At 43.6% G+C, this 21,399-nt stretch overlaps 2 protein-coding genes across 10 annotated transcripts in view; one reads left to right on the top strand and one right to left on the bottom strand.

Annotated features, from left to right (window-relative positions):
* The window catches only part of MNAT1 (MNAT1 component of CDK activating kinase), a 209,753-nt gene extending 199,582 nt beyond the window's left edge, over window positions 1–10,171 (bottom strand). For 2 of the 7 annotated variants that reach the window (XR_010405207.1, XM_064571146.1), the window contains exon 1: window positions 2,161–2,391. Coding sequence is in view for 4 of the 7 variants with exons in the window: in XM_064571146.1 (XP_064427216.1) it covers window positions 2,161–2,249 (89 nt within the window). In the remaining 3 variants the exon portion in view is untranslated. Of the gene's footprint in view, window positions 1–2,160; window positions 2,397–9,818; window positions 9,950–10,022 lie in introns of those variants that run through there. The other 5 variants (XM_064571144.1, XM_064571143.1, XM_064571141.1 and 2 more) reach the window with 5 other exon arrangements.
* Window positions 8,597–21,139, top strand: LOC123861664 (homeobox protein SIX4). 3 transcript variants are annotated; one of them, XM_064571138.1, is made up of 4 exons: window positions 8,597–8,666; window positions 8,875–9,725; window positions 12,459–13,147; window positions 16,780–21,139. In XM_064571138.1, the coding sequence occupies exons 1-4, from the start codon at window positions 8,664–8,666 to the stop codon at window positions 17,574–17,576; spliced, it is 2,340 nt and encodes a 779-aa protein (XP_064427208.1). In that variant the 5' UTR covers window positions 8,597–8,663; the 3' UTR covers window positions 17,577–21,139. The 3 variants fall into 3 exon arrangements, 2 of the variants coding, with proteins under 2 accessions (XP_064427208.1, XP_045756941.1); XR_010405206.1 differs by lacking the exons at window positions 8,597–8,666; window positions 16,780–21,139 and adding an exon at window positions 11,761–11,924 and having other exon boundaries at window positions 8,751–9,725; window positions 12,459–12,594; XM_045900985.3 differs by lacking the exon at window positions 8,597–8,666 and having other exon boundaries at window positions 8,755–9,725.
* Window positions 21,140–21,399: the final 260 nt, after the last annotated feature.

The following is a 21,399-nucleotide window of genomic DNA, read 5'->3' as shown; positions in this document are numbered from 1 at the left end:
ACACCTCCAAATATTTTACATATATTATTTGATCCTCAAACACTGTAATAGAAGTAGTGCTGCTACCTCTATTGTACAAATAAGAAAAATGAGCACAAGAAGTTAGTAATTTGTCCAAAGCCAAACACTACAGGGACTGTGCAAAGAATTCAAAATCAGAAGTTTATTCTCTTAGCCAATACTCTATATTCTTTTATTCATTTTGTTCATATTTCAAATCAAAAAAACTATAAAGTGCAGTCTGTATCTAACAAGTTAGCAAATAAACCAAAATAAATGAAACACAAGAATAACTGACAAATTTTTTTAAGATTTTATTTTTTTAAGTAATCTCTACATCCAATGTGAGGCTCAAACTCACAACCCCAAGATCAGGAGTCACATGCCCTACCAAGTGAGCCAGCCAGGCCCCCAATACCTTAGACAATTCTTAACTCGTATGAGAAAACAAAAAGGACTAAGGAAAACAACAAAAGCAATCTCTAATTAAAAATAAATTATTTCATAATTGCCTAATAAAAATGCCATTTATTTTGCTGAAATCACAATCTTCTCCAATTAGCTAATTTCTACTAGGCAGAAATGTCTGGCAGAAAATTACATTTAGTATCCTTCAAAAAAAGCAAATTCACTTCCCTTGAGCACCAACAAACCTGATACAGGAAAATGAAGAGAAATTGAACAAAATCTTTCTAAAAACCTAACAGTCTTTATACACTCTTTGTCTCACTTCCCTTTTCCATGCATTCTACTTGATTACTTTCACCTTCTTTCTAATCTTAAACCATTCAATCACAGTTCCACTGCATTTCCTTTGCTGGATAAAGCAAAGGAAAATAAAAATAAGAAAAAAGTACCAATTAAGCAAGTTAATAAACCTTATTATAATAACTACAACTGATCATGCAAGTTTTGCTTACCCAAAGACCTAGTCTATCACACTGTAGATTATCCATCATTTTTTATTTCTAAGAAACCTCAAAGAAGCTACAGGAATATATGCTCACCATAATATATCACCTTTAATCCCGAAGTGCTTTATGAAACCACCTTTACTGAACTATATGTGACCATAAAAATGTGGTGAGAAGGGGCGCCTGGGTGGCTCAGTCGGTTAAGCCTTTGTCTTAGGCTCAGGTCATGTCCCCGGAGTCTGGGAGTCTGGGAGTCTGGGAATCGGAGTCCGGAAAGCGAGCTCCACATCGGGCTCCTTGCTCAGCCGGGAGTCTGCTTCCCCCCCACCCCCATGCCTCGGCTCCTCACTCCCCCCATCGTGCTGGCGCGCTTTCTCTCTTTCTCTCTCAAATAAATAAATAAAATCTTTTTTAAAAATGTGGCAAGAAATACGTTGACCAATTCCTGCACTTATTCTTCAAAATACACAAACTCAACCTCCCTCTTTCCTGTCCCTTTCCCAAAAATGAGCGTTCTAGAGTCAGACACGGTGTGTTCCAATTCTAGTAGGGCCCACCTAATAAGGGACCTTGAGCAGTCTCAGCCTCCTTCTCTGTGAAATGGTAATAATACTAGTACTTACTTCATGGGGCTGTTGTGGGAACGAAGTGAGACAATTCATGATAAAGGCTTAGAACAGTGCCTGGCACGTAATGTGCCCTCGTTAAATGCCAGCCATCATTCTATCTCCAAAATTAACTGCCGAGACTTTCTCCCTTTCAGGGATGAGAAATCTAACCAAACTCCATCAAGACAAATTGCTTTACAGACGGGGTTTTCAAATTAGCCTACATAACAAACAGAACTATATACTCACAGTAATTTTGTTTTCATAGCAATTTGGCCGTTGTCAATAAAAACATTTCGCGCGAAATTAAACATTCCAATCCCCCACGCTTTTACCAGCGACATGTCTGGACCCCAGTTGTCACCAGAATGTGGAAATACATGGGCTATGAAGGGGGGAACCTGACAAACTGCTGGGTACTACCTCTGGGTACCAGCAGTCCAAAGCAGGCCAGCGCGGCTCAGGGGCTAGTGGCTCGAGTCCGTTTACAGAAACAACGCTCCCCTTGCCCATTTTCCGCCCCGGTGTTGAAACTAACGACGCCCTTTTCTCCCCTGAGCCGAGGCCAAGCATCTCCCAGCTCCCGCCTCCCACCCGGCGCGTCTCACTCCCACGGAAGCCACTGTCTCCCGACTCACAGAGTGTGTCCGCACACATTCACCATCAGCTTCAAGGAGGGGTTCCGGTATTTCGTGGTCTTACACCGGGGGCAGCCCTGATCGTCCATGGTGCCTTCTTTCCTATGGGCTCTCCCCGACGCCTGCTTCAGCTACAGCCAGAGCACCCCCAAACCTCCACAGACCCGACGCCAAGCGGGCTCCTGCCAACAGGCTCTCGGCGGAGACGGTCCCTTTGCGAATGAGCACCGGCCGGAGGCGAGACACTGCAGCACAAACGTTCCGGCAGCAAGTTTTCCAGTCCTGCGGCTGCGGCTCAGTCTTAGCTTCCGTAGGCCGGCGCACTACCTTAGATTTCGGGTAGGGGTTATTAAAATGGTAAATTGCACACAAAACTCCATCGCCGTGCATCCAGCAGTATTTTTCAGGGAAAGGCTAAGAACATAGATTCCATCTTGTACTGTCTGGAAACATTACCATGATTTCAAAGATTTATGCCCTCGGTACATAATCAATAATTCAAACTGGCATTTTCTTTTTAACAATTTGATAGCCTGTGCTTTATACTCTCCTTTATACTTGCACAGTCATGCAAGCACAGAAAATACGATGCATTTGCCGATAAAAGTTTGGAAAAATGATCTAGAACAAAAGTCTCTACGCTGGCCCTAAATATTACAGATTCTCACTAAATGTCAGATACTTCTATAAATAATATATGGCATCTGCAGAGAGTCACTTACTTCAAGACTGTCAAGCATAGGTAACGGCGTCATCTGGTTCTTATACCCAACCCCCCCAAGAATATACACTTTATTTCAGCAATTGTAAGACCTGAGAGCCTGAGTCTCTTCAGCAATTGTAAGCCACATCCACTGCATTTATCAAGATTGCAAAACAAAGTCTGTAAACAGCTCTATTGGATAAACTTCTCCCTCCGTAAGGGACACATGTTCAACGCCATAATAAGGATTTGTTGATATTTATTGAATAAGTAGAGTGAAGAATGAATGAATGAGCATCAAATACTAGTTTACTGTGAAAAAATTTTTAAACCAAGCATTAGCTTATAATCTAACCCGAATTCCAACAGAAGTAGGAATGCAAAGTTTTTCAACTTAACCCATACAATGAATATCAGCTATATACACACATAGTAATTTTACCTTTTCATAGCACTTTTGCTCTTTTCAATAAAAACATAAAAAAGGAACATTCCAACTCCCACTTTTTTAAACAGTGAACTCAGTAGGAAACCCATGGTGTGGTAATACAGTTGAGGTTTCCATGGATTACAGAGGAGGAACCTGACAAACAGCTGGATACCACATCTGGGAACCAGCAGACCAAAGCAAGCTACAGCAGCACAGGGCTTATATTAGTATGTAGACATCAGGGATTCACCTGTTTTTTTTAAGCCAATACTACACTGAGAAGTCATTCATTAAGTTGGCATTATTGTTTATTACCACCAGGACACCTTTAATCATGTCCTTGAACAGGAGACCCCAACCACTTTGTGAATTGTTCTACCTTTAGCCCAAACCTTGACACCAAGGCAAAGAAAGCGCTGAAGACTGTGGGAAGAAACACTGCTACCAGCTTTATCGTTTTCCCAGGTTGTAAATTACTATCAGAGATGGATGGTAGCAACAGCTGACCTGGAACTCTTACTGGACGAGCATTATTCATGCAACTAGAGACAGCAGAAAGTAGTGCTTTTGGATTTGGCCCCTCACTCCAAGAGAGCTGGATTCAAGTGCTGGCTTTATCACTTTCTAGTTGCAGGACCTCAGGCCTCAGTTTTCCCAACTATAAATCGAGGACAATATTTGTAAAGATGAAGTGAGTTATTTCATTTAAAGTGCTTAGCACAGAGTAAGAGCTCAGTAACTGTTAGCCACTATTAACAATACTGTAAGTATTATTGTCAGTAGTAGTATCTAAAATAGGCAATGTAATGGGGAGAACCTGGACTCCTCTTAAATCAGACAGACCTGTTTTTGAGCCAAATTTCTTATCCTCCCTTACCTCAGTTACTTTCCTCCACGTAATACACTTCACGGGGTTGCTGCAATTATTAAATTACGTGACATGTGGCCCTACTACAAAGCTTTGTACATAATAGAAACTCTGAAATGCATACCATTATTACTCGTGGGGTTCACTAAGATAGAATGATCAGAAAGCTTTGAAGAGGAAAGCCCTCACAGCACCTGACTTCTGATTCAAACGGAACCTCAGCCTTTGTAAAAAAAACCACCAAACTATCAGGTTTCCTACATTTCTTAAGACAGCAGCATCCCAACTGGCCCATTATTTCTCTTCCCAGATCTGCTCATCTTCTAGCATTCCCATGTCTATAGATTCTATCTCCCTGGGGCAATGTTTCTCCAATGCAGACCCTCGTTTCCTAGCCCCCAGGCTATGGACCCAGACTGGGCTTTCCTCATCTTTAGGGGACATTTATTGTTTTGTTCCTTGTCTAAAGATAGCATCCTCCCCCTTCTTATGGAAAACAACTCCTCCCCCCCAGGCTTCTGTGGTTCTAATGGGCTTGCCAAACACAATCCTGGCCCTCTGGCCTAGAGGTTGATATACAACCCTTACTAGACCAATCAGAGATCTTCCCTAGAATTTTGCAAATTGGCAGTAAAAGAAAAGCAGTAGAAACCCTTTAATGAAGCTAGGAAATGTGAATTGAGAACTACTGGGAGCCCTGGTTCCAACTTTCTGGGGAAAGCCCTTTGAAAGACAAAAACTAACTTGACTAGAGAGAAGAGGCAAGTGACATGGGACAACAGGTCTTTTAAATTCCCACCAGTTGCATTCCAGCTTTTCACCTTGTTTGGTATCAGATTCCGATAAATTCACATTTTTGCTGAGTCCAGTTCAAGGGGGGTTTCTGGCTCCTAGGGAAATCCGTATCACCACAAAAAGGCAAGAGTGCTGCTACACCCGGGAGATGATTAGAACCTGGCACTCAGTCTCTGCCAGGATCTTCTCCCTCCACTGTCACTCATGAGACTCCCGAGGTCACCTTCCCTCCTACCTACTGCTCATCCGCATTCTCCACAGGCAGATAGCTTGGTTACTGAGAACTCCCAAGCATTACATCCAAGGCTCCTTCTACCAGTCTTAAATTTTTTCTTCATTAAAATTTGAAAAACCCCCAACAAGGATTCTGAATGTTTTGGTTTGGGGAAAGTGTCCATCCCTGTACCAATCAACTGTGGCTATGATATTACACACAGACTACTGTGGACACAGACCACTACCGCGCCCCACACCACAGCAAGCTGAGCATTCCATCAAAGACCTTCATAATCTGTCCCCAAGATGCCTACTCCCATCCCCTCTACTGTATTTCCTAATGGATGCGTTTGATCTCTCCCACCAGATTTTAAGCTCCTCAGGGTCAGAGACCCCAAAATATTCATCTTGCTATCATCCGGTACCTAGTGTAATACCTTGTACTTAATCAGGACTCAATAAATATTTGGCAAATGAATGATCCTTCAGAAATGTTGACTACATATCATCGACCGTTGGTTACTAAATAACAGTAGAACACCCCCTCTACCTGGGAGATTACTTTACAACCTAACTTAACAGTACCAGTACATGAGCTTCTGAAATGGAAAGAACCCACCAACATACAGTAATATAGGCCTTCCCTCTACTTCCCTATCAAGGCAGCCAAAGTCAGCCTTGAAAAAGGACATCTCTACTCTTGGTGGTCAACACCATTAAATACATTCAAGCAAAGAGTAAAAACGTGTGCCGAGCCAGATTTTCTCCAATACACTAAAATGGCAAAAGATTTCCATATCCGCTCATCACTATCTTCAGGCAGGAAGGAAAAGATCCAGAAACTAGCAGGTTGTTTTTCACCCTCACACAATCCCAGTCTCAACTCCGTTTTCCCAAATCACAACACCACTTTAGACTACATATCAGGACAGCAGACTCAAGTGTTTACAGCATGGCAGACGTAGGAAGTAGAAGTATTCAACAATTTTACAAATCATTTGTAAACCAGTGCTCTGAGATTAACTCCATGGACCCTCAAGTCTGGTGTTCCATTCCAAAGGAGCTGACCCAGTTTAAGTGGAGGACTTTCGGTCCCACTTTGAATTGCTGCCAGAATGAGCCTGAGGCTCAGCCTGCTAAAGGAATCCAGAGCTGGGTGTTGCATTTCACTTCTGGTTCTACAGGAATCTCCTCCTGGAGCTATATACAACACCACTGTAGCTACAGGGGGCAAATTCATAAAAGGCCACTGCTGCTTCTATATGATTTGTTGAACTTGGTGCTCTGGAGACAAAAGACATGCTCAGAAGACATGCAGAAACCCAATACATGGTCTTCCAAATAAACGCACTATATTTAATTGATAATAAGCCTGAAGAAGAGTCCTATGACCTGAACTTGATTGCCCTATAATATAGCCAAATGAGTTTTCATTAGATATATGCAACTGAAAAGTTTCCTACTTTGCACTATCAGGAGGAAGATAACAAACATTTAACAAAGATTAATTACCTGCCAGGTCCTTTTTGGCACACCTTATCTCATTTAATCCTCACAACCATCCTTTCCACCTTTTATGGTCAAGTGGCTAATAAATGGCAGAGCTAGGATTAAAACTACGTCTAGCTAGCTGATCCCCAAGTCCACATTTTTTCCACTAAACCATACTACCTCCTATCTACTTTGCTCTGATAAATACGCTTTAAAAATTCAATGAATGAAATGCAATGTCATATTCTGGAATGGATTATGTAATAGAAGACAGACATTAATGGAAAAACTGGTGAATCCAAATAAAGTCAACAGTTTAGTTAATAATATTGCAGCAATGTTAACTTGTTTGGACAAATGTATCATTGTAATGTAAAATGTCAACATTAGGGAAAACTAGGTAAACAGTAGGTGGGAACTCTCTCTACTCTTTCTGTGACTTTTCTGTAAGTCAAAATTATTCTAAAATAAAGAGTATATTTTTTTAGAATTCAAGGAAGTTATGAATCTCAGATATTGTCCTAAAGCTGGATACCTAGCTGCATATTTCCAATGGGGTGTAGGCCTGTGGTCTTTTCTATGACTATGAATTTTAAATCTGCCAGAGATTTCAGTGCTGGCTTCATTAGGCCAGTACAAAAGCAAGTCCAAAATCAAATGACATCTTGGTTGGACAGCAATGAAATGAGCCTGTCCACCAAAAAGAAAATCTCACCAAGTTGATCATGACAGCAGGTAACCTAAACAGCTGCTTTATAATATGCTGCAATAGGGAATTACGGGTAACTGGGAAGCAGAAACAACACAAAGCCACCTTGAAGGATGACGTTAGGATGATGTCATTAAAGTGTTGGATTTTGAGAAAGAATACCAGCAGGTGGACCTAACTGACCCACAGAAATCAGAGAAGCAGACATGGGTTCATCCTTTTTGGAGTTAAGACCTCATGCAAACCATGAAAGAGACATGACTGCAAACAGCAGCGGACTCCACCCCCAGGCATTTCACCTCAAACCAGAGGGCAGTCTTCCATCTGTCTATGCTGCTGAAAGGGCTGCTGATCCCACATTGATCTCATGGAAGACACCTGCACTTGGAAATGGTGTTTCTACCAAGAATATCACCTCCAAAGAACTAGTCATACACTTACATAAAAAATGTCCATACAGAATACTTGAATTTTCATACTTTATTATAATCTAAAGCTTAGATCTCTTCCACCCTATTCACTGAGATAAACACATTGATTAAAGAGTCTGTATGCTTAGTTGCACCCTGTTCAACTTTATTGTGTTGCCAGACCTCCAGGTGAGTGAAGGTTAAATGCCTTTTAGAGGTTTCTTGTTTTTGTCTTTTCAGTGGGCTCTTTTGTAGGTTTATTATTTTAAGATATTCAAGTATTTTCCCCTTTTTGATTTACCATAAATGTTTTCCCCTCGGAACATTCCCTAGTGACAGTCTATTCTGAACCCTTTTGAGTACAAAATCCTTGATGAAGACATCTTGGAAAGGGAGGTAAAGGGGAATAGGAAAATAGAGAAGCTTCTGAATCATCTTCGAAAATTTGGAATCTGGATGCTTGACGGTGGTCTCTTTGTTAAGAGTTTAGCATCCGGACCTTAAGGCCACACAATTAATATTCCCGCTGGCATCCTAAGGACTCTCTTTGAAAGAGCCTGTTGTCCAGTTTTCAGGCCCCATTAGGTAATTTCCCGCCCAGGAGCCTGGCCTAAAAAGAATGTCGGTGTTTCCCTTCAGGTATAGGTGCCTGGGGTCAGGGGGAGAGGGAAAGGCAAGGGGTGGAGTGGGAGGCGGGTGATCGACAGGGATAGAAACCGTGTCTCCTCCTCCCTCTGAATGTGAAATAGCCAATGAGGTGGCGCGGCCGGCCCGGCCCGGCCGCCAGTGCCATATAGTATGCAGCAACCCGAGGAGTCACGTTGGGGGAACAGCAGAAAGCAGCTATCCTTTTACACTACTTTGCTCTAGCAGCTATCTTAATGGTGACTGCGTGGCCGGGGGGAAACCTGATCGGCCAGATCCAGCCGAAACCGGGAGGGAGGGAGTGGGCTTTCCGGAGGGGGGGAGGAGGGAGGGAGACGAAGAAGGAGGAGTAAGAGAGGGGGAAAGAAAGAGGAAAAGAGTGCGAGGGAGTGAGGGAGGGAGGAAAATAAACAACAAAAAATGTCCTCTTCCTCCCCCACCGGGCAGATTGCAAGTGCGGCGGACATCAAGCAGGAGAATGGGATGGAAAGCGCCTCGGAAGGGCAGGAGGCGCCCCGAGAAGTGGCGGGGGGCGCGGCGGCGGGGCTGAGCCCCCCGGCTCCAGCCCCTTTCCCCCTGGAGCCGGGGGACGCCACGGCCGCCGCCGCAGGGGTGAGCGGAGAGGAAGGGGCAGTGGCGGCAGCGGCGGCGGATCAGGTACAACTCCACTCGGAACTTCTGGGCAGGCACCACCACGCCGCGGCCGCCGCCGCCGCCGCCGCGGCCGCCGCCGCCGCCGCGCAGACCCCACTGGCCTTCTCGCCCGACCATGTCGCCTGCGTGTGCGAGGCGCTGCAGCAGGGGGGCAACCTGGACCGCCTGGCCCGGTTCCTGTGGTCGCTGCCCCAGAGCGACCTGCTACGTGGCAACGAGAGCCTGCTGAAGGCGCGGGCGCTGGTGGCCTTCCACCAGGGCATCTACCCCGAGCTCTACAGCATCCTCGAGAGCCACAGCTTCGAGTCGGCCAACCACCCGCTGCTGCAGCAGCTCTGGTACAAGGCGCGCTACACCGAGGCCGAGCGAGCCCGCGGCCGGCCACTGGGCGCCGTGGACAAGTACCGGCTGCGCAGGAAATTCCCCCTGCCCCGCACCATCTGGGACGGCGAGGAGACGGTGTATTGTTTCAAGGAGAAGTCGCGCAACGCGCTCAAGGAGCTCTACAAGCAGAATCGCTACCCTTCGCCCGCCGAGAAGCGGCACCTGGCCAAGATCACCGGCCTCTCCCTCACCCAGGTCAGCAACTGGTTCAAGAACCGCCGGCAGCGCGATCGGAACCCCTCCGAGACCCAGTCCAAAAGGTGAGCGCCAACTTTCCTCCTCCTCCCCCTTCCTCTCCCCCACCCCCTTCCCAGCTTTCTTTTCCTCCAAGTGCTCGCAAACATGGCGCTTACCTTCCCCACCAGCCTGGTCCGGCTGCCCACCTCTCCCCGCCCCCCACCTCTCCCCGACCGGAGGATGGGGGGGGCGGCGGTGGCGAGAGGCGGGGGAACCTCCCTCCTTACCCTCCCCCTCCTCCCCCCAGAAGTTTCTCGTCGCCCGCCTAGGTCTCAGTCCCCGCCCCCACCTCGGCTGGTCACCGCCGCCCAGTTTCCCACCCCCATCACGCTGGCTTTGAAGTTGCCACTCTCTCTCGGGTTCTGGCGGGGCGCAGGAGCGTGTGTAGGCGCCGGAAAGGGAGCTCTGGTTGCCGCCCGAGGCCCACGAAGGTTGCCAGCGCGGGCCGGGGTCTGCACCTCCAGCGGGTCACACCGGCCGGGCGCGTGCGCGCGCTCCTAGACACTCCCCCCCCCCCCCCCCCGCCGCGGGATTCGGCTGCCCTCCCCTCCCGCCCCAACCTGCGCTGGAGGTCGCCTTGGCCGCTCTGGAGGGATGAGGGTGTTGGTGGGGGCTAGCGTTTCAGAAGGGGGGCTGGGGACGTCGAGGTTTTATGTGACAGAGTTAATCATTCACCCTGCGCGCTGTGGTTCTCTTCGCGGCCGCGGCAACGTGGGGTGTTGGTGCGGCTGGCTCTGCCGTGTTTTGAAACCTGATTCTGAGCTCCTTCGGATCGGGTTTCAGCGCCGCCGGGGCAGTGGGGCTGCGGGGCTTGCTTCCTCGGCCTCCGAACCCTGCCTGGCTCCCTCCCGGGACAGCAGTTGGGGGTGGGGGCGCTATCAGCGCCACACCTCCCAAAGTGCCCACCCTGGCGGGTTTGAACTTTTTGACTGGCAGAGTTTTGGGCCCCAACTGGTAGAAAATGGGTTTTCCACCTCTTTTGTGCGGTCCTTTCGAGTCAGACACCTGGAGGGTGTATTTGGTGTATTGTTGAGCGAACTGTGGAGAAGGTCGCCTAAAGGGATGGTGTCTCCGGCCACGCGGGCATAGGACAGAAAGAACCCAAAGCAGCTCGAAGGTTCTGCCCAGAGAAGGAACTTGGGCGCCAGGGAGCCCGTCCGGGCCGAGCGAAAGCGATCGCCCGGCGCATTCCAGAGTCCGCCGCGGTCCGCCCTTGCCGCTCCTGCCCCTGCGCCCCCGCCGGGGCCCGACGGCTCCGGCGCTCCTCGCGCAAGGCAGGGAGGGAGGCGCTGTGTCCGACCGGGCCTCGCGATTATCAAAACAAAACGCGCACTGCGACCTGCGTGCATCCTTCCGCAGACCTGCGGGGAGACCCAGAGGAGGCCCGTCGGTCACCCCGCGCCAGCTCGTGGCAGCGGATCCCGTCGCTCGGAGCTCCGTCGGAATCCTCAGGGCCCGAGGCAGGGGGTGGTGAGCGGGCGTGGCGCGCAGGCCAGCTGCCCTGCAGCCTCCACTCCCCGGCTGGGCGCGTTCCCCGTCTCCCCAGCCACACTCTGCCGGCTTTGCGTACCCCCCCCCAACTCCACACCCCCCGCCCCCGGCCCAGTTGCCTGGTTTAGGCCCCTCTCCGGATCTACCTCCCACCCGCACCCCCGGTGAGTCACCCTCGCAGACGGCGACGGCGGCTCAGCTTCAGCTCGTAAATCAAAGCGCTTTCTGCGCTCCTGGCCCCGCAGCCCAAAGCCCGGGTAATCCCCTCCCCTCCGCATGAAAGCGAACCGACCGCCGGGCACTGCAAGGGACGTGGATCTTCTGCCGGGGCCAAGTCACACCACGCTTCCAAACTGCCAACTAACTGCCCCTTTCTCCCCCGCCCAGCCTCAGACCAAATGGGAAATCCCACCACTACCCCTCGCCGGATTTGGTATTTCCCCCAAAGTCGGGGAGCTGAGGAACACAGTCCCCGTCTGGAGCAGAAGGAATGAGGGTGCTGGGGAAGGGGTCTGATGGTTACAAGGCTGCTGAGTGACCCACACCCTTTCCCTCCCACCTCACCAGGGCACTGGATGGTGTATGTTAAATAGGCCCCTATGGCTTCTTTTGGATTCAAAGGCGACTGCACATAACAGTTCTTGGGTTGAAAGTGCCTTTCCTACATCAAGGACAGCCACTTTGTTGAATGAGAGAGTTGTCAGTCTGGTGGAGTAGAAGTTTGGGAGCAGGTGAGAAAATGATCTCTTGTTAACTAACTGGCAGACAAAACTGAACACTTCCCACCTCCTGCTCCTTTGGCAGTTTCATTTACCTCCAAGATCACACTAATCTGAATTGGTTTTGAGGGGAGGGGAAGGAGTTCCTAAACAGGAAAGACTGACCACCTCATCTAGGGAGTTTTTTTCTGCAGCATAGGTAGCAGCATATATAACAGTAAGGAATAACTTCAATGCTATAAAAATGTATATACAATTCTCATAGTAAATCCTATTAGCTGAATTTACATCTTCCAGATCTCTGGACTTTGCCTGAATTTATTATTGGTAAAATGATTGGGATAGGAGAGTTTATCTTCCCACATTCTCTGGATGGTCAGAATCTGCTGAAAGTTCTCATAGCTTAAACAGGACTAAAAACTTCCTGCTCTGCTTTCCTTAAATGCTGACTTTAATGGGGTTAGAGCCTGGACTTCTAAACAAATGGCACTATGTAGAATGTCGTCCCTCTGACCTTCTGAATGTCTTGGTTTTCCCCCTCTGCAGTGAGTCAGATGGCAATCCCAGCACTGAAGATGAATCCAGCAAGGGCCATGAGGACTTGTCTCCTCATCCACTCTCCGGTTCATCGGATAGTGTCACTAACCTCAGCCTTTCCAGTCACATGGAGCCCATATATATGCAACAAATTGGAAATGCTAAGATCTCATTAAGCTCTTCTGGAGTTTTGTTGAATGGAAGCTTGGTGCCTGCAAGTACTTCACCTGTCTTTCTTAATGGTAATTCTTTCATTCAGGGACCCAATGGAGTCATCCTTAATGGATTAAATGTGGGAAACACACAGACAGTGTCGTTGAACCCACCAAAAATGGCATCAAACATTGTGAGCAATGGTATATCCATGAGTGACATACTGGGGTCTACCTCCCACGATGTGAAGGAATTCAAAGTCCTCCAGAGTTCTTCAGCTAACCCAGCAGCCACCACTTCTTACAACTCCAGTGTCCCCGTGTCATTCCCAGGGCTGATACCCAGCACTGAGGTAAAAAGAGAAGGCATTCAAACGGTGGCTTCCCAGGATGGAGGCTCTGTGGTGACTTTTACTACACCAGTGCAAATTAACCAGTATGGCATTGTCCAGATCCCCAATTCCGGAACAAACAGCCAGTTCCTTAATGGGAGCATTGGATTCTCTCCACTGCAGCTGCCTTCTGTTTCCGTAGCAGCTTCACAAGGTAAAAGTCTCATTCGGCACCGTCACGCACCAGTGAATGTTTTAGCCAGCCGCTGTAAATGACGCATTTGGTGGGAGCTATAGATTGATGTTACCGTTCAGGTACCTCGTTGGCTGCCACAGCTGCAGAATAGCCTTGATTTGTCTCTCCTCCTTCACAACACCCGTGTAAGATCCAGCTTGTTTGGTTCCCTGGCATCATGGACATGGGCTCGTATTTTCCTAACGACTGAATGGAAAAATACAGGTCATAGCAGATCTTGCCAGTTCTACAATTATAGAAATATGATAAGTCAATTGGTGCTTACAAAATAACCCATTGCTTGACATTTTAAGATTAAAAATTAATAAGATTGCTAAGAACACAAAATTAGTCAAGGCAGTTGGTACGAATGTGTACACTTTACCTAAGCATTTTCTGTTTGACCAAGAAGTATTTTAGAAGGGCAGGCTAAAAAGACTGGATCAGTTGTGTTTGATTCATGTTCCTCCTGTAATTAAAACTAACAGAACTAAAGGAAAACCAGAGGAATACGTGACTGGGTGTCTGTGGCTCTGCATGTGTACTAGCCCCCTAAATGTGTGGGTTTGTTTAGGAAGGCAACCGTAAGCCTTATTATATATGTTTGTGGCTTTACTAAAGGCAATATGCTAAAGCAGACACTGATCTGAAGTTTGGGAAGCCTGAGGCTGATATGCCACGTCTTCACTGACTTGAAGCAAGTCTGATGGCTCGGTGTCATTTTTTGTATATAGAAACAGGAATAGTCAGAATGGCAGTGGAGGTGGTATGGCCCCTTAAAATTAGGAATGGGGGATGTCACTGACTGTTTGCCTTCCTGCAAGCAAATCTGAATGTCCAGATTTCTACGAAGCCAAAATTAAGTCATTGTTTGCCTTAAAGATCAGCTTCCTGTAAAATGGCTTTATCAAAAAAATAGCCATTTATGCACAACTATTTTTTGCTTCCACAACTATGATCTACTTCAGTTTATAGGAGGCATTAATGGAAAAAATGTTGTTGAGTACATTTCATTCTATAAAATCAATTCTCAGGTAAAAGGGTAGTAAAACACGAAACTCCGGCAGCACACCATGTATTTCTTCATTGTTCCAAGTTCTGGAAAGGATTAAGTGAAATCTTTATCCAACCTAAGGCAAAAGTATGGAAACCACAAGGAAAGTCAAAGTGCTTCATTTTATAATAATTTAACGTGGATCTAACCCCTTTTCTCTCTTTAGGAAATTTCCAAACAGTAGATAACATTTTAAAGACAACAGATTTGAGCAAAAAGTCTGGTATGTACACTGGGGGAGAAGAAAAGCAGAAATAGTTTTCACATGTAACCTAGAAATATGCTACTAGAAAAGTATTATAAACTAAAGCTAATTTTTTTTTAAGATTTTTTATTTGAGAGAGAGAGCGAGAGAGAGAGCACGAGAGCAAGGAGGGTCCAAGGGAGAAGCAGACTCCCCGCCGAGCAGGGAGCCCGATGCGGGACTCGATCCCGGGACTCCAGGACCATGACCTGAGCCGAAGGCAGTCGCTTAACCAACTGAGCCACCCAGGCGCCCCATAGCTAATTTTTAAAATGGGACATTTAATATGAATAAGAATAGCATTTTCGGTTAAAATAGCTAAGATCAAATAACAGAGCTGTCAATCCTTAGACTGGGTGTATTAAAGGCGTAAGTTTAACCAGATGGGTCCAGGAAGCAACGTTCCTTTATAGTAATTATGGACTGCTGTTCTCAATAAAGCATTTGGGGATGCAGGCTTTCTCAAAAACAGATACTGAAACTTGCCTTAAAATGTGTAGACATTCAATAGTTAGTATTTATATGCGGAGTTTCTACATCTTTTACTCACTTCATAATCTGACAAAATAAGGGTTTCTTTTCCTTACCGTCATTACAAAGTTAGGCTTTTCACCTATGTCCTTTTTCGTTTGGATTTTTTTAACTGATTTTGAAATTATTGTCCAATTTATAATTCAAGTGCAGTTATACTTAAATATCAAGTTTGGGATCACATCTGCTTTTCCTCCTTCATTCATATATGTTTATAATTTCTACACATTCAAAAATATTATTTTATTTATATTCAATAGCAGTTGGGGAAAATGTCCTGTCATATTATTTATGGTTCCCTGAAAAAAATAACTAATCGTTTTGTTCGCATATACACAGGCAAATAGTTTCACGAATACATAACACATAGCAAAATAAATATTTCAAATGATTTTGCTACAGTTTAGCAGTCAACAAGAATTCTAAAGCACACTTAAGTTGAAGTCAAGTAAAAGCCATTTCATTTGTTTGGCCTGGAACAAACATTTGTGTTAGGAAAGAACCCAAACATATGTAGAGATGTTTTTATTAACACCAGTATTTCCATGAAGAATACTTTCTGGTGGTTATATTTTTTTTTAAAGCTTAAATACAGTGTTTTCTTTCTTTCTTTCTTTCTTTTTTTCATTTAAAGACATTCCTTTGCATTTAAGGTGCTTAAAAAGTGTTTGGGAGACATATAAACAGCCCTATGACATTTATTTATCAATATACGTGGTACTATAATCACAGTTATTCTAATTCAAGAAGGGAAATGTTTTAGGTGAATTACCTTTAATATTGAGCTGTTTTCTCAAAATAATAGTTTACTGAACATCTAATTCAAGATCAGGGTAAACAACCCATCTGAGTAATTCTGTCACAAAATTCCCTCAGGTCCACCTTTCAGTGGCAAGACAATTACCATCATTTTACTGTGCCTATGTAAAGACTCAAAAAGAAAAGGGTTTTACTTGATAGTAGGAGTGAGGGGAAGGGTCTAATTCATCTCCATTGTCTGAGTTACCTGATTTTGAACATCTTCTCAGCTTTCCAGTTAGGTTTCTTTTTCTACTTCTGGTCTCTGTAGACCATTATAGTGAGAGCCTCAAAATACAAACCTTTTAAAGAAGCATTAGCTCTAGTTATTTACATTAATCTGTAATTTTAGAAGTACATTTTATTATTATCATTAATTCTTCCTATCACTGCAACCCTGAAAATTCAGAACTGGCACAACAAAAGAAAAAACTATTGAATATTTTGTTGATTTGACATTACTTTATGGTTAGTTTGGTGAAAGTTTGAAACTTGTCTGTACAGGTTTATATGGTTAACTTCAGGCCCCAGGGCAACTCATTTTATGGGGATTTTCTACACATCCATTTATGTCGGTTACTGAACTTGTCCTGAACAAAGGCATTTTGTTTTGCATTTGTGTTTTCTAGTTCTAACTGGCAGAGCTAGCTACAACTATCAACTGACTGAGAGAAATCGAGTTGGTAATAGTGAACCAGAAACTTGACGGAAATTAGAACCTGGAAAAAAAGGTTTTCTCACACTTGGTTTCTAAACCAGTAGTTCTCACTTCCCACTGTGTCATCAGACTTACTTGGGAGTTTAAAATACACCTGTTCTAGGACTTACTGAGTCAGATTCTCAGGAGGAGAGCCTGGGAATCTGTAGTTTTAAGTGCTGATGGTGATTCTACTGAACCTGAGAAAAATCATGTGTGTAAAAAAGTATCTTTTTTTCTTTCCTTATCAGTTCTATCAATGATAATCTGTACTTTATTTTTTTTAGGTAATATTTCAGTAAATTCAAGCACTTCAGATGGGAGCACATTTACAAGTGAGTCCACCACAGTCCAGCAAGGAAAGGTTTTCTTGAGCTCTCTTGCTCCCAGTGCAGTGGTATACACGGTTCCTAATTCAGGCCAGACTATAGGATCTGTTAAACAGGAGGGCTTGGAGAGGAGCCTGGTATTTTCTCAGTTGATGCCTGTCAATCAGAATGCACAAATAAATGCAAACCTGTCTTCTGAAAATATCTCCGGGAGTGGCCTCCATCCACTGGCCTCCTCATTAGTTAATGTATCCCCAACTCACCATTTTTCCCTGACTCCCCCTACCTTACTAAATCCCACCGAGCTGAACCCTGACATTGCTGATAGCCAGCCAATGTCTGCACCTGTGGCAAGCAAATCTACTGTGACATCTGTCAGCAACACCAACTATGCAACTCTTCAGAACTGTTCCCTTATTCCTGGTCAAGATCTGTTGTCAGTCCCCATGACCCAGGCTGCCCTTGGGGAAATTGTTCCTACAGCTGAAGACCAGGTGGGTCACCCTTCCCCAGCAGTACACCAGGATTTTGTCAGAGAACATCGTTTGGTTCTGCAATCAGTAGCTAACATAAAAGAGAATTTCTTAACAAATTCTGAGGGCAAAGCCACAAGCAACTTAATGATGCTGGAATCAAAATCCAAGTATGTCCTAGAGGGCATGGTTGAGACTGTCTGTGAAGACCTGGAAACAGACAAAAAAGAGCTTGCCAAGCTCCAAACTGTCCAACTGGATGAAGATATGCAAGACTTATAAACTTGAGTTCCCTCTCTCTCTCTTTTTTCTGGCATCAGCAGGCAGATCTTTTCACGGAGCCCTGAGGACATAAAGCATTTTCCCATTTCCAGGGAAACACTAGTTTTGTGAGTAAATGAATTCAGGAGACTGGATTGATCTGCATGAAGATCACAGTTAAATATACAGGAATAGAACTGCATTGCTGCAGCTTTTTCGTTCACATATGTTCTCTTTTAAATAGATGGAGACAAAGGAACGAGGTGAAATATATCAAGTCAAAGTGTATCATTTGGTTGACTTAATATAATTCTAAGGTCAAATGGAACTCTATCGTTCTTTAAATTTAAACTGTATACACCTGACATCGGCATTAGAAACAATACAGTTATTTTTGTTTACTCTTACTCCATGGGCATTGATGAGGTTAAGAAGCATAAATGGTACTCCTCACTACTCTGAGGGTTTATTTTTGAATATATGCATTTCTGTTTTTCAACATTTTTGTGAAAGTCTTGGTTTGTCTCTACACATTTCCAAATGTGCTTGCTAATAGTCCAGTGGGGCTGAGAAAGTTTGCAACTCCACTAAAAACTCTGAAATAAACTTCAGTATGAGTGTAAATATATTAGTCTTATAAGCCAGGATTTGAGGAATTACAGTGAATTTTATTTATGCTGTATATGTTTCTCTTAAACTTCAGACACTATGAACTGAAAAGAAAAATGTTTTCTTACTGTTTAATTTATTTTTATTGCTTGAACAGGAAGTGAACATAGTTATTTCCAACAAAGTTTTACTTTTTGTAGGATTTTAAAAGTAATGATTTTTATCAGCAGTCTGTTATGGTCAATATTAGTAACACTGAAACAGGCAATCTAACTCCCAATATTGGAATTTTGGTACTTCTTTTCACATCCTTGTTCTTTATTTAGCAACTCTCTGATTCATTTAAATACGTTTTCTATAGAATTCTATGTGCCTTTATGCCTTGTGGCCTTTTAATTATTCTTACTAAGGTACAGACGTGTCAACAAAAGCACTGATGGCTCTTTTCTATCTAACAGGGTTATTTTCACCACAAAATTGCTTTAAGTCTGAAGAACGTAAGTTTCACTTATATAATTATGTTTATGATGTAAATGGATGAACAACTGATTATATTTGATGCTCTTCATTACAATGAAAATAACAATCATAGATTACCATGTAAAATTAATTCTGTCTATGAAAACAACCATTTTAAACTAAGGAAAGAATATATAAATTCTCTTGAGCAAAACTCTGCCCTGATGAAACTTAGTTCTAAGTGTTTTGGATCAGTTGTTACGTTATGACATACAACTGTTATTTGCACTATATTATCATGTCTTGTTTAAAAGTAAATCTTTTGGGGTTTCTTTGAGAAGCTTGCTTGATAATGTTGTGAGCTGTGGTTACAGTTTTTATCAGGACTGAACCCAAAATGGAATAATACAAATACATTTATGTAGTGAGTAAAGTCTCTGGTGTCTGCAAAGCAAGAAATGTGAGAAAATGATCTCTTCGGAGATGACTTAAAGTCGTTGAACATAAAGATGTTACCAATGTTGCTCTCTTCGAGATCAGAACAAAGAGTGTACTCTTGATCCCAACAGGCCCATCAGCTGAACATGTTGAATAACGGCCATAGAGGACTTACCTTTTCTTGTTATTGCAAATGGAACTCGCAGACATAGGTAAAGAGCCCTATCAAGACTTCTTCCCATCGTTTTGCTAAAGAACTTAGATCCCATCTTTTTTATGGAATTAGTCAATGTTCTTAAACTGCTGAAACTACAGTTTTTCATCTTTTTTTTTTTTTAACAAAGTCAGGTGTTTTAGAGTTCTCTTCTCCTCCACCACTACTTACTCAGCTTATTGTTGTTGTTTTTTCCTGTAGGTGTGTGCTGATCATGTTACTGAGATTAATTATATGGTTCTCTAGTGTAGTTTACATGAAAATGATGGCTTTTCACTTGATGGCTGCAGATAGCAAGAGTTTTTGTTCGTTATTTTAAAATACCGATCTAATAAGGGAGATGGGAACGTTTAAAAAGTTATATATATCCTATATATAACTGGAAAAGTTTCATATGTCTTCCAAAAATATAATAAGCCTCTCTTTTATTCACAGTTCTTCCTCTTTTTTTTCTCTTAAGAAAAAGAAAAGATAGCACAAAACTGAAAACTTACCTAGGAAACCCATTCATACTCCCAACATGATGTAATTATACCCATACAATTACTCCAGGTAGCTACACAATATACCAGGTAAGAATCAATGCACATTATAGAGAACTTACTGTTCTTTTCTATTCTTTCAGTAAAATAAGGGCCAGTTGGTTTATAGCCCATACATATGTGAATGAAATAAGATAAACCCCATGATCTCCTTGCACAGAATTGCAAATGTTTTTTGCAATACCAAGGGCCAGACTCAGGACCCTTGGAGTTCATGTGGCAAAATTTCTCTTACATAAACCAATGCTTGAAGATGCTGCAAATGACCCTCAAATGATCCCCGAAGAGGAATCAGAATAGGGGTAAAAACTCTCCCTGCAAAGCCCAACCCCTGCTGCTGGCTGTGGGATTTTTGGTGTGAGGCTCTCTATGCACTCTGCCAGAATTTGGCATTTAGCTCTTAGTTACAGCTAGTAAAGAACAGTTTTATCATTTAAAGAGAAGGTGCATTTGTTCCTCAATCAAGCAAAAACACCTGCGTTGTAGTGCTTCATAGCTCATATATATTTATAGTAACAAAAAGACTGAGTCGTACATGTTTCAGTGCCTTTCTTGTGTCATGAAAGGCAAGTAGACGTTATAGCCATAGGTAAAAAATGTGTAGTTAAATTGCACACTGACCTTAAATCTCCTTGTATATGCCCTTGCATCTTGCATGTCAAAAGTTGGATTATTGGGCATGTGTTGCAGCCTGCCCTGCTACGTTAGGCAAGTGGGTGTTAGTACATCGCCAGAAGTTCTTCATTCTTTTACAATGTTTTCGACAGATCATCTCATCATAAAAATATAAATAATTCAGGACATTTGTGGGGAAAAGAATTACATTTTACAAAAGATGTTTCGAAGTCTTCCTAGAACTTAGATGATAGAGCCTAAAAAGAGTTATTTTGTATCTAGTTGAGACATTTCGTGTTAATTTAATATTACCGCCGTACATTTTATTAATCAATTATGTAGCATGTGACTCTTGGCTTTCAGGGTTCTCAATTTTTGTTCTTTTGTTGCATGTACTGTATGTTTAGAGGAGACCGGTTATATACTCAATATGGTTTTACTGTGCCTTACACAAAGAGAAAATCTATACAGAATGTATATCATGGGGTGGGGTAACAGAGTCTCTACTGCACTGTTAGGTGATGGCACACAGAGCATGTCCCAGAACATTTCTGTGCTTAATTACCCAACCAAAGAGATCTAAAGTATGTATGTTGTACTGTAATAGGGGTTTATGCCTGGACAATTAAGTGTTTTATTTGTTTTCTGAAATGATGTGAACTTATTTTTCTAAACACTATGCTAAATAAACTTTATATTTATACATATGTTGTTCTTAAAAAGTTATTTATCGCTGGGAAAAAAAAAAAGAGAAGAGTAGGGAAAAAGAAAAACAAAAACCCACACAAACATTCCATAGGCTGGCAGGTACAACAACAAAAGGAGTCATTTTAGAACAATCTCTGTTGGTCTTTGTACAAGATTATGCAATTCACTTAATTGTATTGCATACCCAAAGCTAAGTGATTAGATTTCATCCTCAGTGTAAAGAAATGTTTCCTATGCATCTGGGTATTCCAAAATCTGA

This window comes from Mirounga angustirostris, unplaced genomic scaffold (assembly GCF_029215605.1).
Source record: "Mirounga angustirostris isolate CCGP_5_RB_7025 unplaced genomic scaffold, mMirAng1.0.hap1 SCAF_9, whole genome shotgun sequence".
Classification (NCBI taxonomy): Eukaryota; Metazoa; Chordata; class Mammalia; order Carnivora; family Phocidae; genus Mirounga; species Mirounga angustirostris.
Note: the sequence above shows the minus strand (reverse complement) of the source record. Positions and strands in the feature narration are given on the sequence as shown.

What these genes read in the sequence shown, in the direction of transcription:
- LOC123861664 (XM_045900985.3), top strand. Translation starts at nt 8,848, where the DNA reads ATGTCCTCTTCCTCCCCCACCGGGCAGATTGCAAGTGCGGCGGACATC. An exon ending in TCCGAGACCCAGTCCAAAAG is followed by an intron (nt 9,726 to 12,458) that starts GTGAGCGCCAAC and finishes CCCCCTCTGCAG; the next exon opens with TGAGTCAGATGGCAATCCCA. An exon ending in TTCCGTAGCAGCTTCACAAG is followed by an intron (nt 13,148 to 16,779) that starts GTAAAAGTCTCA and finishes TATTTTTTTTAG; the next exon opens with GTAATATTTCAGTAAATTCA.